This window comes from Pholis gunnellus (assembly GCF_910591455.1).
Source record: "Pholis gunnellus genome assembly, chromosome: 21".
Lineage (NCBI taxonomy): Eukaryota > Metazoa > Chordata > Actinopteri > Perciformes > Pholidae > Pholis > Pholis gunnellus.
The window spans coordinates 9314991-9329619 of record NC_136548.1 but is presented as its reverse complement, the minus strand read 5'-3'; the positions used below and the strand labels follow the sequence as shown (position 1 = coordinate 9329619).

General features: G+C 41.0%; 2 protein-coding genes across 2 annotated transcripts; one reads left to right on the top strand and one right to left on the bottom strand.

Annotated features, from left to right (window-relative positions):
* Window positions 1-398: 398 nt before the first annotated feature.
* LOC306712755 (tripartite motif-containing protein 16-like) lies at window positions 399-3709 on the bottom strand. The gene is made up of 5 exons (XM_079182166.1): window positions 3544-3709; window positions 1999-2031; window positions 1850-1912; window positions 1596-1738; window positions 399-1269 (listed from the first exon to the last, which is right to left on the bottom strand). The coding sequence occupies exons 1-5, from the start codon at window positions 3590-3592 to the stop codon at window positions 841-843; spliced, it is 717 nt and encodes a 238-aa protein (XP_079038292.1). The 5' UTR covers window positions 3593-3709; the 3' UTR covers window positions 399-840.
* A 3018-nt stretch (window positions 3710-6727) lies between these two features.
* LOC306713134 (stonustoxin subunit beta-like) lies at window positions 6728-8260 on the top strand. Its single transcript, XM_079182734.1, has 5 exons — window positions 6728-6806; window positions 7142-7174; window positions 7332-7394; window positions 7485-7627; window positions 7720-8260. Exons 1-5 carry the CDS (start codon window positions 6755-6757, stop codon window positions 8146-8148), a joined length of 720 nt encoding a protein of 239 aa, XP_079038860.1. The 5' UTR covers window positions 6728-6754; the 3' UTR covers window positions 8149-8260.
* Window positions 8261-14629: the final 6369 nt, after the last annotated feature.

Sequence of the window (14629 nt, the reverse complement as noted above, 5' to 3'; positions counted from 1 at the left end):
GTACACGGACAAGAATTTTTCTTTTTTTGTGTGTTGCTCAGCACGATTTTCTGTTTTGTTTAGGCAACAAAACCCCTTAGTTAGGTTTAGGAAAAAGGTCTTGAACAACAACGTTTTGGGAAACACACGCCAGTCTTGAACACCGGTCAAAGTTCGGTTTGTTTGACCGATCCACCTACCCTCTCACCCACCATAAGAAGACTCTCTCACGGTTCAGTACTACATCCCGAGCTCCGTTGCGTACTTACGTGGATGCCTTTAATTTGTGTGTCCGTCACGAAAAAGGATCCTAATTGATTTTGCATTGTTGTTGTGCTGCTGAAGCGTAATTTCAACACGTGCTGTCATTCTCTTGGGTTGATATTTGGATTAACAAGCCAGAACAACATGTGTCTCACACAGAGTTTTATTATTTATTCAAACTTCACATTCTGCACACCAAACTAGGATTCTCTATACATTAGCAAACAATAACAATAGAGGAATACAAATACTGGTCCAGTGGTTTCAGGAAAGTCCATATAGAGTGTGAAAAAGGTGAATCCCAGCTTAACCTCTACCCGACTGCACTTAGTTGCCCACATTTAAATGTACAAACCTCAAAACTGTATATCTACCTCTGAGATGCTATATGTAGGAATATCTCATGTGTGCTTATGTCTAAATTATGATGTCACCCACATAGGATATATGCAAGCTTATGGAAGACAAATGTTAACGTGACCCAGTTGGTACTTTGCCATAAGTGTAGCTTGATTAAAAAAAGACGAGATAGTTTAACTCCTGTCTCAGCCAGATCACTGCCTATGAGATATAATATTGTAATGTTGATTCAGCCCTTTATTCCTCCTTCTTTAGGATCAAACAGTGTGACTGCGGCGCCACCCAGAAACCTGGTATCATTTTCTGCTCAAAGGGGCCCCTAACCTGCTGCAAAAGATGAACCTCCTTTCCCACTGTGCTCTCCTCTTCCTCCTTCACCTCCTCCACACCGTAGAAATTCAGGATACCAGCAGGCTGGTCAAGGTACACACCAATTATGGGGAACTTAGGGATCCCCTCGATCTCTACATGGTGGCCTTTGTGCCAGGCATTATAGTTGGAACCACTCCAGCCAATACACCAGGACTCCTCGTTCTCTCCAAGGCCGCAGAATCCATCGGTGTTCCTCCTTCCTGCTCGTTCGTAGGCGACCCCGACCACGACCCACCCGGAGTACCCCACTTCCCAGTAGCCTCGGAAGCCCAGGATGGCTTCTTTGCAAAGAACCTTTTGGAACATGGATGGGGATGACAGTGTTATTTAGGGACTATCCAACATAAATCTGTGATTTATTACAGCTGCCACTGCGGAGAATTTAGAGCAGCATCACTTTCTCCGACTTGCAATGCCAAACTAGATGCCTCAGGATTTAAATAAACGCAGGGGGATAGCCCTTCGGTTACAAATACTCTTGCCTGGGTTTTACAATCACATCAAACTCATGACAACTTCATGCCACTCTCATCTCATTTCGTACTTGAATAGCATGAGAAAATATATATAAATAGCATAGTGTCAGTCCAAAATAATGGTACTGCGTCTTCAACTTGTACCTGCGGAGAATACTCATATCGCTCTGGTCTATCCAAGACAGGACAAGTGAGATCGTCGGTCATACGAGCAACCTTAGCACCATTCTCTCCAATCCACAGCATCTTATTGGCTGTCTTGTCATCCAGGCAAATGTTGTACCAATCTGAGAAAGAATGATAAAGAAACAATGATTCAATAATGAGTTAAGTTTGGACAATTATATATATATATATATATTTATTTTTTTTAATTGGTAAAAGAATAAGAATCTTACGTTTGATGAGATCAGCTCTGCATTTCGGTTCTGGGATATTTGGCTCATAGGCCGCGATTCTCTCTGAGAAGTGAGTGACAGAACAACATGGTCTTTAATCTTAATCTTAATCTTAATTTACAAAATCTGTAATAAAGTTACTGTCTTACCTGCGGTTGCGTTTCCATCATTGCCTTTTTTTGCTGCAAAAATACAAAGAAAAACAGAAATGTGTTATCACCAGAACGACCTATATTAAGATCAGCATACTCAGCTGCTAGGCAGAGGTATGTATCAGGTGTGTCTCAACAGGTGATGATGAAGTGCAAAAATGGTGTATAATTAGAAAACCATCTGCCTCTGTCAGATCATCACATCGCCAACCACATGCTTTCTGGAACCAGTGGTGGGTTCATGCCAGGCAGTTGGAATTAACAAGACACCTCTCATCCTGGGGGTGTTGGCTTAAGTCAGCACGGAGCTCAGAGCAGTTTAACAGATGAAAAGGAACATGATCTGCTCGCACAAATCAGATAAGTTGGTGATGAAGATCCAACACATGTTTGTTGAGGTGAATGAGTAAAGGCAGCCAAAAAGGGACAAATTGCATTTTAATTTTGTCACAATTGAAAAGCAGCTGCTCTCGTACAGAGTTAATGTGAAGATAATGAATTGCAACATATGCTTGATCCCTAAATTGAATAAGGAGTGGGGCTCTCTTTAATGAAAGGAGATTATAATACAGACAGAAAATAATTAAGTCTGCTAGCAATTAGATTTCAAGTTAAACTTGATTACAGGCGGCAGTATTGTGTCATCACTTTCCTTGAAATTATAAATTACAGGCTCAGCTGCGATGCCAGTTTTGTAACCTACACTCATGTAAGCGTGTACTATCCAGTTTGTTGTTAAGGACGGGGATTAAAAACAGGAGACACCTAATCCCCACAGCATTAGGATGTTACCGTCGACTAACATAAGTGATGTGTTTTATTTATATCAACAAGTAACAAGTTTTTTTTTTATTAGGACTACAATGCTCTGTTTCACAGGCAAGAAGCTGGATTCCTATCATTAAAGAGCTAACAATTATACTATTGTAAACTACAGCAACTGCAAGCGACTCGTGAGCCTCTATTCCTCTGGAAGTTGTGTTACAGGTCCACATTATTATCCTTATTGTCAGGATAATACAGTCTGTAGTGGCTAACATCAATGAGCTAGACTCCTGCTGAATGTCACCAATCTTCAAGATGCAATTACAGCATTTTAATACATACTGCATGATAAATCTTTTTTTAGTGCACCCTTGCGCGCAGGCAGCACAGCGAAACCATTATACGCCCCTCATGACGACAAGCATGAAATCGGGCAGAGAAAAATTGCGCTTTCCACACAGACATTAACTCTAGTGACCGATTCACCCAGGATCTGCCTCAACAGGACAATACAAATGCAGCAGACACTGACCGGCTGGGGTGATTGAATCAATTCATACAAAGCATTTCTGATAATAATTCCTGTGTGCACCAACTAATATATGCTGCAATATTCTTCACAGCCTTAATTTTACAGAAAAATTTACCTTGTGATATTCTCAAACATTTAGATGGAGGTGTTCACACATGGAAAAAGAACTCTTACACTATTGATAAATGTCCTGTATTTAAATCAATTATTCTATATGGTGTGAAATGTAAAAAAATAAAGTTCACCTTTAGCCGACATCCGGGTATCAGTAATGAGTCTGTTGGTGGCAGGCATCTGTATACTGGCTGTTTAAGCTGTGAAGTGAGCCTGGCTCAGCCCTGATGTCAATGGTCTCTCTGTTGATTCCGCTGTGTGACAGCTTAATGCCACTCTTATATACCTGTAATGCAGGACAGGGGTGAAGGAGTGAGAGCCGGTGGTGTGGACATGACCGTGAGATCATATTTGCCAATAGAAAAGAGGGGGGAGGCAGGAGGCTTGTAATTGGAGCGGTGTTTTTCCTTAGAGGTGTTAAATAGATGGTTTAATGTCTTTAGGATACCCCCTAGTACCAAGAACAACACCCCTTTCCCTCTGCATCACTACCGCTGATCTCTCCACATTGCACAGTGACAGCACTGATCCATTCATGTTGGACGGGGCGATTGCGGTAAACAAACACACACATACCTACAAACAAATGATCAGTATGCAGCTTGTAAATATATAAACCTTAGGTCCTGGTGTTGGACATCAAACAGTATGAGGTCCAACAGTTGCAAATGTGTAACATATTGCACAACTATGAATATCCCTTTGTTCTACATTAGAGCATTATTTATGTGATGTAATAAATTATCAAATTTCTCTTGCAGCAACATATGTGAAGCCTGCATTTACCGGTTTGTTCTGCTCTAACATTGAACATTTTAAACCAAAAAAAAGAACTCATCCCTTATTTATTTATATATAGATATAAATATATATCTATATATATATATTTCTAGCTGCAGGTTAAAGACGGCGATGGTTCGGGTCCGTCCGTCTGCAGTGAGCTGGTAGCTGCCAGAGGCCCAGCTGGAGTCTGAGCTGAAGGAATCTGACCCGGTGGCACCGACGACAGTCATTAAGAATAACTATATAGAAATAGCCAATCTTCTAGCGGATGATCTTGTGTGCTTATGTGGCGATGTACAGGCATCAAAATGATTTCATAACCAGTTCAAAGTTGAGCTCTGAACATGAATATAGCAGCAAACAATTATTTGTTATGTAAAAAGACAGTGGAGTAATGTCTACTGAGCAGAGAATGAAGTCACTTTCCCTCCGTGTGTATTGTTATCATAGCTGGGCCCCGCATGCTTTTAGTGCGTGCGAGTGTTCTCCAATGGTTAGCTCACGGGCGCCGCTCTGCTCGTTACGGTTACAGCTTATAATACCGTGTCGACAAAGCTAGCCGACCCTGAAGTGTTGCAGCCACCCTCCGATTCCTCCTCAGGTAAACACTGTTAGCTCTGTCGGCACTTTTGCCGCAGTGTGCAATGTTAGCTCTGTTAGCACTGTTAGCGATGAGCCGCCAACTTGACACATTGAGAGCTGTTGAGTTAATTGAAAGGATCCTAATCACGGGTCTTGAATCTTCAAGTGATCACAATTAAGTACAATCTTTTCTTTTTTAAGAGAACGGGTTACTTTAATTGAGCAGTTTTCTAATTAATTTCATAATAAAAGATACATCTATAGAACTGCACATATTTGTAGACACTCAAAATCCAATTAATGAATTTGGAGAGGCATATACCATCTGATAATCGCACTTGGGAGAAGACATTTAGGGTACGTAACAAGCAAAGTCCGAATTCATACTGTATACAAACGTCACCCAGAATAACCTCATACGATAACCAATACCCTCAGCCGACCTCAAGTCACTTGACTGGAGGTATCTCAGGTCATCATACAGCTTCACAACACACTTGACCCCCATTATCGCCTCAACCATTCACCATCACAAGTGCCTTAATGCCCATGCCCTGGGTTAAAAGAAAAAGCCTCTCTCTGGTCTTAAACCCTTCCCAGTGATATGTTCCCCACTGTGAGCAGCGTGTCTCAGGTGTTTACAGCTCTGGCACCCTGCCAAACCTCGAGGCAAGGCTGTCCCGTCCTTCTTGTGTTGCGGCCTGACCAAGCAGATGGCTGACTGGGGCAGTGATTGCGAAATGCTAAACACTAAATACCAGGAGTAGTGACAGAACTGTCCCGGACTGCCCCATGGGATTTAACAAAAATAAAAGAGAGGGGAGTCTGGGTGATGGGTTTGCGTGAGGCCATCTGAGTTCCTCCAATCTCTTCTAACAGGGCGATCAGGAACCAGGGGCAACAGACTTTCAAAACATTGCTGACCGACAACTGATCTCTGCCATAAAGGCCGGGGCTGAGCTGTGACCCGGCTTAGTGGCTGCTGGTCAAGGTCAGGACTAGCTGGTCTAAAGGTCTGAATATGTTCGTTACTATCTTTTTAGATCATTTTTTAGCCAGCTTCTCCTGTCAACATGTTGAAGTGTCCTCGAGTGAACCTTAGTTCCTCACCAGGCGCCCACTGCTCCTAAATGCTTAGAATGGCTTAAATACGTCAATTGTCATGTATGTACCAGTAGGTATACGACAATTCTAATACAGTTTATAAAACAAAATTCTAAGCCAAATGCAAGCTGAAAATAAATCACATATTTGATTTAAGTTTGAAAACTTGGGACAATGTCACCAATCAACAAACACCGATGGACTGCTCATAAGTGAAGGACTAACTTCTTCAAGCAAAAGGAATGCCTACAGCACAGCATATTGTGGTATACAGTATACAGTAAATTACAGTATATTGATATGCTAAGGGAACACAGAAGCATTGCAATCCTACAGTGTTATTCATTAAAGATTCTAAAATCTATCCCAAGAAGAATTAAAGGACATAACAGACAAAATCAGGTAAATTAGTAAAACTACTTCTTTACCTTGGAGTGCACAGACAGATGAACTCTTCTCCAAATGAAACTCCATCCAAACAGGTTCGTCTTCCCTCCATCACCAAAGGTCTCAAAGTGCCGTCGAGCTGTTCCTCCGGTCTAACGTGACGCCTCTGTTCTCTGCAGGATGACCTAATTATATGTATCAACTACCAAGATGTGAGTATGATGACAAAGAGATGACAAGGTAAATGTCAACGCAAATTCAGAACTCTGATAGTCTGGGTCTGCGGGTCAGATTTGGCCGGCTCTGTGGCGCACCCATTAGTGAGCTCATTATCTCTACATACCTTACCAAAACTTTTCAGAGAGATCCCCAGGGCCCCCCCAAAAACTGTAGCGCCTACCCCCAGCGTATATAAAGAAACCGTTTGCATTGCTGCAGCAGTACGCCACTGACATTCAGGAAACCTCAACACGGCAAGCGAGAAAGATGCCAATCAGTGCTCCCAATATGAGAATCATGCCAGCCTCCGACAGAGCTGGTGAGTGAACTCCCTTTCCTTGTCCTCAGCAGAAGACACATGCTGTAGATCTGCTGGCCTCTTCCAGCCTTGGCTCCGCCTGAAGACACAACAATGCTGCAGTTTCATCAGCCAGGAGGATCACTTTGTGTTGGAAAGCTTATCTGGAGATGAGCCAGGATGCAAACTACTGGATGAGACTGTGTCGTTTAGAGATTAGCGCATTAGAGTGTTTAGTTTAACGGTCTGAGGACTTTCTGAGCAGATTTTGCATATTGTTAGTATGAAGTCTCCTTACGGTGAACCAAAGTATCCAATAATTACAGCTGGCAGTCATGTTTGTTTTATACTTACAGGTATAAAATCTAAACATCTGGCTACTCCCACAGGTAAGATTTTAAAGTAAACTGCAGAAAATACAGTATATAACTTTAACTGTGAACTCACTGGGGACTGTTAAAAGATGTATTTGAATTTTAAAGACAATACCTCTGCCTCTGCTTGTTATTGTATCATACCCACATTGTAACTTTTCCTATCACTCAGAAAGTATCCCAGACTACGAGCCTAACATCCCTGAGCCCACATGCAGAGCTGATCTTCTGAAACGTAAGAACGGACATTCAAAAACATTTTTTCCTCACCCTCGTGATTTGTAGTTTCTCTTCCTGAAAATGGCACATTTTCCACCTCCCACAGACTGGATTAACCTTTCCCTGGATGACAAGACAGCCAACAAGATGCTGTGGATCACAGAGGGTGGATCCAAGGTGTCACGCATGACCGATCACAACACTTGTCCCGTCCTGGACAGACCAGAGAGATATGAGCACACCCCCCAGGTGGGTTTTAATAAACAACACAAATTCATTCCAGATGTAGAATACTTGTTTCATATGCTCAACTAATTAAATCGTCTTCTTTGCTCTTTGAGGTTCTTTGCAAAGAGGGGATCTCGGGCTTCCGAGCTTACTGGGAGGTGAAATATTCAGGATGGGTGGTCGCTGGAGTCGCCTATGAACGGGCTGGGAGGAGGGGAAGCGACGGACAATGCGGGCTGGGAGAAACTGAACAGTCCTGGGGCCTTGGGTGGGGTGGAACCCACTACCAGCTGTGGTTCAATGGCATTAACACAGAAATCTGTAATATTCCCCAGAGCACCACCATCGGGGTATACCTTGACCATCCAGCTGGTATCATCAATTTTTATGCAGTTGAAGAAGCAAAGGAGGGAGAGGGGTTCGAAGCCAGAAAGGAGATCAGACTGCTGCAGCAGATTAAGAGCTCCTTCAAGGGGAGAATGTTGCCGGGTTTCTGGGTGGGACAAATGTCCTCATGTCTCTTAGTTAAACCAGAGGAGTAAAGTAAAGAGTGTGCGTTTTCAATTTCCATTTTCTTACATTTCCATTCATACGTAACCTGAAATATGTCTGTATGTATCTGCAATGCGTATTTCGGGGTAATGCGATACAAACTATTCTAAAATCAAAGTGTCTGTACAAAGAAAAACACGTTTATCATCAAGAAGCTGCTATTTGTTTGTGTATCATTAAAATGTTAATTTGGTCAAAACCCAAATGACTGGCTGACTTTTAAATAGAATGAACACACTGAATATAATCATTCATTAAAAAGGTGTGAATAGTTTTGCCATTCTAATCAACAGTAAAGATGATGGTAAGGGATGTAAGAGAACAGAATGAAAGAAACAGCAAACAGATGAAGTTTTCATGCCAAATGTGAAGAGAGGTCAAACGTAGCAACACTTGCATTGCTTTGTGGTACCAACGCCAGGCGATAAGTCTTGATTTATAAATATAAGCTTACGGTGCATGAAAATGAATCCGCCATGTGAAGCATTCAAACTCTAGCATACCTTCAGCTGCTCTGGGTCTTTAATTCTTCACCTTCCCCTGTTAACGCTGAGCAGGGGGGGCCCCAGAGGATTAGGCTGGTGACATGAAAGCAGATCCTGCAAACAAGTTCATATGTGAGCACGCACATAATGCCATTGAGGGCATATGAGGAGAGTTGATGAAATTTAAGAGGGCAGATGCATGACTTTACTCAATGGCGAGTTCATTAATAAGAATTTAGACTTGTGCAGTTTTCCACAGCCCACACACACAGCCCACACACACACCTGAACTATTATTGTTTTTTTGCACATTTTAGGTATGATGGTGCTCTTCAATGAGCTGATAAACCGCTGCAGTCAAAGTACTTCTTAAGGATATTACACCTTGTTATGAGGGCAACCTCTTTCATAATGTGGCTTACTAGCATGTAGCCAACATCAACCACATTGTTGTCATCAAGATGATTGACGATGTTGAATATAATCCACAACTGCCAACACACAAAAACACAACAAAGAGAGTAATGCCTGAATTCACACATAATTAACTGGCAGCAATTGATAAGTAAGTTATCTTGAAAAATAAATCTATTACATTTTTTAACTTTTATGCACATAATTATAGTTACTGTGATTTTCTACAGTACATTGCTGTTTACTGTGATTTTCTCGACAGTAGCGACTTCCCTACTGTGATTTCCACATAAGGCTGATTAATGTAATTCCAAATTTAATATTATATTGAATATTATTGAATATTATAATACGCAGTACTGTGCACAAACACAGTAAATTACTGTGAGTTCCCCAGGCATTCTTTACAGTCCACGAAAATGATTTTGACCATAATACTCTTTCTGTATTGTAATATATAAACCACACTTGTGTTTATGGTTTTTTTAATCATGAAAATGTCAGCTCAAGCATAACTAAGCTTTTGGCCCCCACCAACAACGTATGCATTTATTTATCCATCTATTCAATTATTGTTGGAGACAAGACTGTAACTGCAGGCTGAAAGTCACTTTCCAGACTGTCTGTAGTCCTCTGGTTACGATATGAGCCACACCGGTTAAATGAAACCTTATCTTTTTCTCCCCCCAGCGACGGTCACCAGTATAACAACAAGCTGTGAGCTTGACCAGCTGAAGTGACGCTTTGTCAGTAATCAAGAATGTGAATAATCAATCTTGTCGGAATGATATTTGGTGTATTTATGTTTGCCCTTATAATATGTATGAATATGTGTAAAAATATGCAATAACATGTTTATGTAATATCTTTTGGTCTGTTATCTAAAATGTATCTCGGCCTATTGGGCGCAGTAAAAATCTTCCTCACAAAATAGGAATTGGTACTTCCTGATAATACCACAAGATGGTGCCATGGTGTCATACATTAATTAAAGACAACTGCACCTATAGGAACATGGCCAGTAATTGTGCTTTAAGAAGAAAAAAAAGACGTGCTTTGGCTTTGTGTAATCTTTGGGATTCATCATGAAATTGTATCATAATTTTAATTTGCTCATCGAAAACATTAATGGATTACAGACACTTTTCCACAAGCCACACAATGACACAATACTTGTTAAAATGCTCCAGTAAGTCAAAAGTATTAAAGGTATTACATTTAGTGGAAACCCCACATAATATTTGATTGAAAGTAGAAAGCTTTTCTATATAGAACACCATAACATAAGCTCCAAATGATTGGTTGACTGATCAGTCGTGTGCCGTATGAATATTGGTATCAATTATGAATGCATTTCAAGTAGTAAATCCAATTAAAAAAATATGAAATGTAATTGTGGTGGATTATCCATTTAGTCATGGCGGGGTGTTGGTTGTTTGTAAATCTATAGTAACCTAAATATACCTACCGAAAACATTGTACCATAAGGGAAATATGGTTTGCATAGAGCATTTACAAGTCAAACCACACTATAAACTAATAATACAAACAATAAAACCAGACTTGAAGCACAGACAAAACTCAATATACAAGCGCTATAATACAAAAATCAACCTGATATACCTATATTGCCCACCAGACAATAATTGGTCAGTCTGTGGTGTAAATTACCAAGCTGTTGCAGTGTAGAGGGAAACACTGCTGCTGCATTTTATGTTGAAATGGAGCCATCTAATTGCAGAAGGAATAAATAAGACTGGTCTCTCTGCTCTGAAGTGTATTCAGTGTGAAGGATCGGTTCAGAGAGTATCAGTTCCTCTGTAAGTCAAACAGATGTTCATCTCTCAGCACATGAATCACACAGATTGCAGTTATTTGTGTGCAGCTCAGAGCAGTAACCATATTGGGGTTACTCACAAAAGCTCCCCTCAACAACTGAAATACGCACAGCGAAGGCAATAAATTCTGATAAAAACAAGGTCATAATTTTAGCAGATGTTAATAGATTTGGTTTTCAGTGCTTCCCTGCAAATTATCTCTGTTACTGTCTCTGAAGTTTGCTATCAGTAAAAGTCCCCAGATATTTATAGTTGCCCTCCGATTCAATTCCCTTATCAGATTGTAGAGTGGGTTTGGGAGCGGCCTGTGAACTTCTAAAATGTATTGCACCATGACAAAAAGTCACCACAAACACAGTCAAGTCTCCTCCTAGAGTGTACCACATAATGCCAGAATCATCTACCAATTTGCTAAAATGTCTGATTAAATATATACAGTGGTAGGCATGAATATGGATAGAGAGAAGTCTTCCAATGAAAAGCAAAATTCCAGTTAAATAATTAATAACTTGACTTGCAGACATGCATGAAAGCATATCTTCACAGGTTCTGGACTAATCACTCACATTAGGTGGTTGCTGACTGGGGAAATGTTATTTTCATGTTGCGAATTAATCTTTATCTCGTCGCTATCTATAAAATCTTTTTGAGAAACTTAATATAGACTCTGCCCTTCCCCATCTGTCTCCTTCTCTCTTTGCCCACACACACACACACACACCTTTGAACTTCTATCTTTGTGAGGACAGCTTACCTTAACCATCTCAACTAAATGCCTGACCCCAACCCAAACCCGACAGAATTCTAACCTGAACCTTAAAACCAAGTCTGAAGGTCTGTCCAAAAGGACAAACTGTCCTCACTTACCAAAAATGTCCTCACTCTGAAGGTCTGAAACTCAAATTGGTCCTCACAAAGATAGCTGTACACGTACTCTCTCACACACACACACTCACACACACACACACACTCTAGACCCCCTTTGAGATTCAATTTTATGCATCAGGGCTATTCTAAATCACTCTCCCTACTTGTCATTTATGTGGTTTACTGCTCTATCACTATCACTGTGCAAATAAATGCACTCAACTGTACCAGCTTATGGTATCTTGCAGTAATGTTTCAAAAGACTTTATTGTTGAACTGTGTCGTGGATAGTAGCAGGTTATGGAATAGTTCAACATTTTAGTAAAGCTTATTCGCTCTCTTTCCGAGAGTGAGATGAAAAGATCAATACCACTCTCATGTCAGTACGCTAAACATATGCCGGCTATACCGTCAGCAGGGGATTAGCTTAGCTTAGCAGGGGGAAACCGCTGGCTTGGGGCTGTCCAAAGTTTAAAAATACACCTAACAACACCTCTAAAGCTCTAAAGCTGAACTGTTGGTATAGGCGTGTCTTGGAGCTAGCTGTTTCCCCCTGCTTCCAGTCTTTATGCTAAGCTATCGCCTCTTCTAGCTCCGTTTTACAATACATTCTTGCTGTGGTAAAAGTATCAATCCCACATTCCTCCCTATAAAAGATCATGTGGTGCGTGACCCCCTGTCGCCAGTCGTAGTGTGAAAACCAGGTCGTGAATGAGAAGACCCGATCTAGAAGTGTTTGCATCATCGTTTTCAAAGGTCTCCGTTTCTGACCGTGCAGACTGAAACGCAACTCCGGAGTAATCAAACTAAAATGGCTTCAGCAGCGTCTTTGCACATCTCCATACTAAGTTCTAGTGTTAGTGGCTGTAGCCTGACAGGTTACATTTCACTACTGAATTATTTTGTGTCTGAAGCAGTAGCATGACAGGTTGATCTTTAAGATAGCTGGAGGGAGTGAAGTGACTTGGGATGACCATGAACATAATACCTTATGAATAGTAGCATCAAAGACCACCATCGCCTGCACTCTCAATTTTGCTTACTCTTTGTGTCACTGTTCTTTTCCCAAGAGACATGTCCACCCCCTGCAGCTATAGATACACCCGTCTGGTGTTCCCTGTAGACTGACATGCCTGCGAAGATTCACACTTTGACCCCAGTAGCGGGGGACATCCACAGTGGCTCCTGTTGATGCAAGCACATGTCTGACAAATGAAGGAGGAGATGACAAACGGTAATGAAGAAGAGCCTAAGACTTGCAATATTCTGCCATGACATGCCAGGGAGAACGAGGCCGACACTTCTGCATAGAGCAACATTAGAAAAGTACACTATACTAGCTGTGGCCAGCTGACCATCTCTGGCTGTCAACCGTCTTTGTGCTACAAATAGAACCTCGGAAGCATTACGGTAGCATTTGGGAAACCAACCGGAAGCGGTATATCATTTAAATAACAGTTAATAACGGTTAAATAACAAATAATCGTTTTTACTCCAGTGCATCTATTTGACAGCTGAGGTTACTAGTTGCTTACACACATATTGCATACTAAACTTTTTGTGAGCTTCTAAATGTGATGAACTACCACACATCTGCAAAATACTACATCTGATTGATGCCGACAACAATCACATAGGTCATTTAGCCACATCGGAAGTACATTTACCGTCAATAATTTAATTTAATATTACTGATTGCACTTATTTACTTAACTAGATTTGGAGTGCAGGACTTTTAGTTGTACTGGAGTATTTTTACACTATTGCTTTGCTATATTTGAACTTAAATTCATATTTTTCCACAATGTATTTATTTGCTTTCTTGCGGAGATGTGAAGAATTATACCACTCTCATGTCTGTATATATAAGCCAGCAACCGCTTAGCTTAGCATTAAGACTGGAAACAGTTACCCTGAGAGCCCTGAGAGGAAGGTGAGCAAAAAGAATGCTTCTATTTACAACATGGGGTTGCGGTGCACTTCAGTCTCTTGTGATCAAAATGCGTGGCCAGCTACATTGTTGGTGAGTGGCCGTTGAAGTGTTGGTGAAGCATTCATTATGTCACTAAGAAGCAGTTGGAAGACGGAACGGAACAGGGTGAAACAAAAACATATGAGTGGTTGACGCTTCGCTGCATCATTGGAGCGCTGAAAAAAGTTGGGACCAGCTCAACGTTTTTTTTGCAGCGCATCACACGGCGACTAGGGTCGGGCGTCAGCTTGTTGCTTCATGTCATCATCTCGCATTGTAAAATGATTTAGCCTGTTGCTGTGAACACAGCATTAGAAAAAAAAATTCCTGCCAAAACAATTTTTTCACCGGGGAAAAAAAAATGTCACACCTGTTACACAGATGAATAATTTGTATCCTGGCAAAAAACTTTTTTTACCTTCTTAAGTCGTAAACAGAGGAGAGGAAACCTATTTAGTTCAGACTTAGAAAATGGAAACCAGAATGTTTTCACTCGCTTGCCTCTCAGGGCCTTCGCAGCAATAAAAACATACAGTGTGGTTTACTTTGGGCCATTACTTCAGCTGATTCATTAATACAATAATGGATGCTAATAATATGCAATGTTTGATAAGATAATGCTGTGGCAGATGGCAGGTGCATCAAGCATGAATAACATACAGCAATATGAATTTCCTTTCAAATACTTAGTTGTCTGCGTCTTCTTTTTCTTGCATTCACTTCTGCAGCCAATGCAGCACATCTAGTAAGTATCCAGTGACTTATACTATAAGGAACCACAAAACTACTTGCAAATCCTGCTCTTAATGTCGGCTATAAGAGGTGATGATCCAAACATTAGTGTAAGATTCGAATAAGGCACGAGATAAAGTGTCAAAATTGAGTTACTTATTGG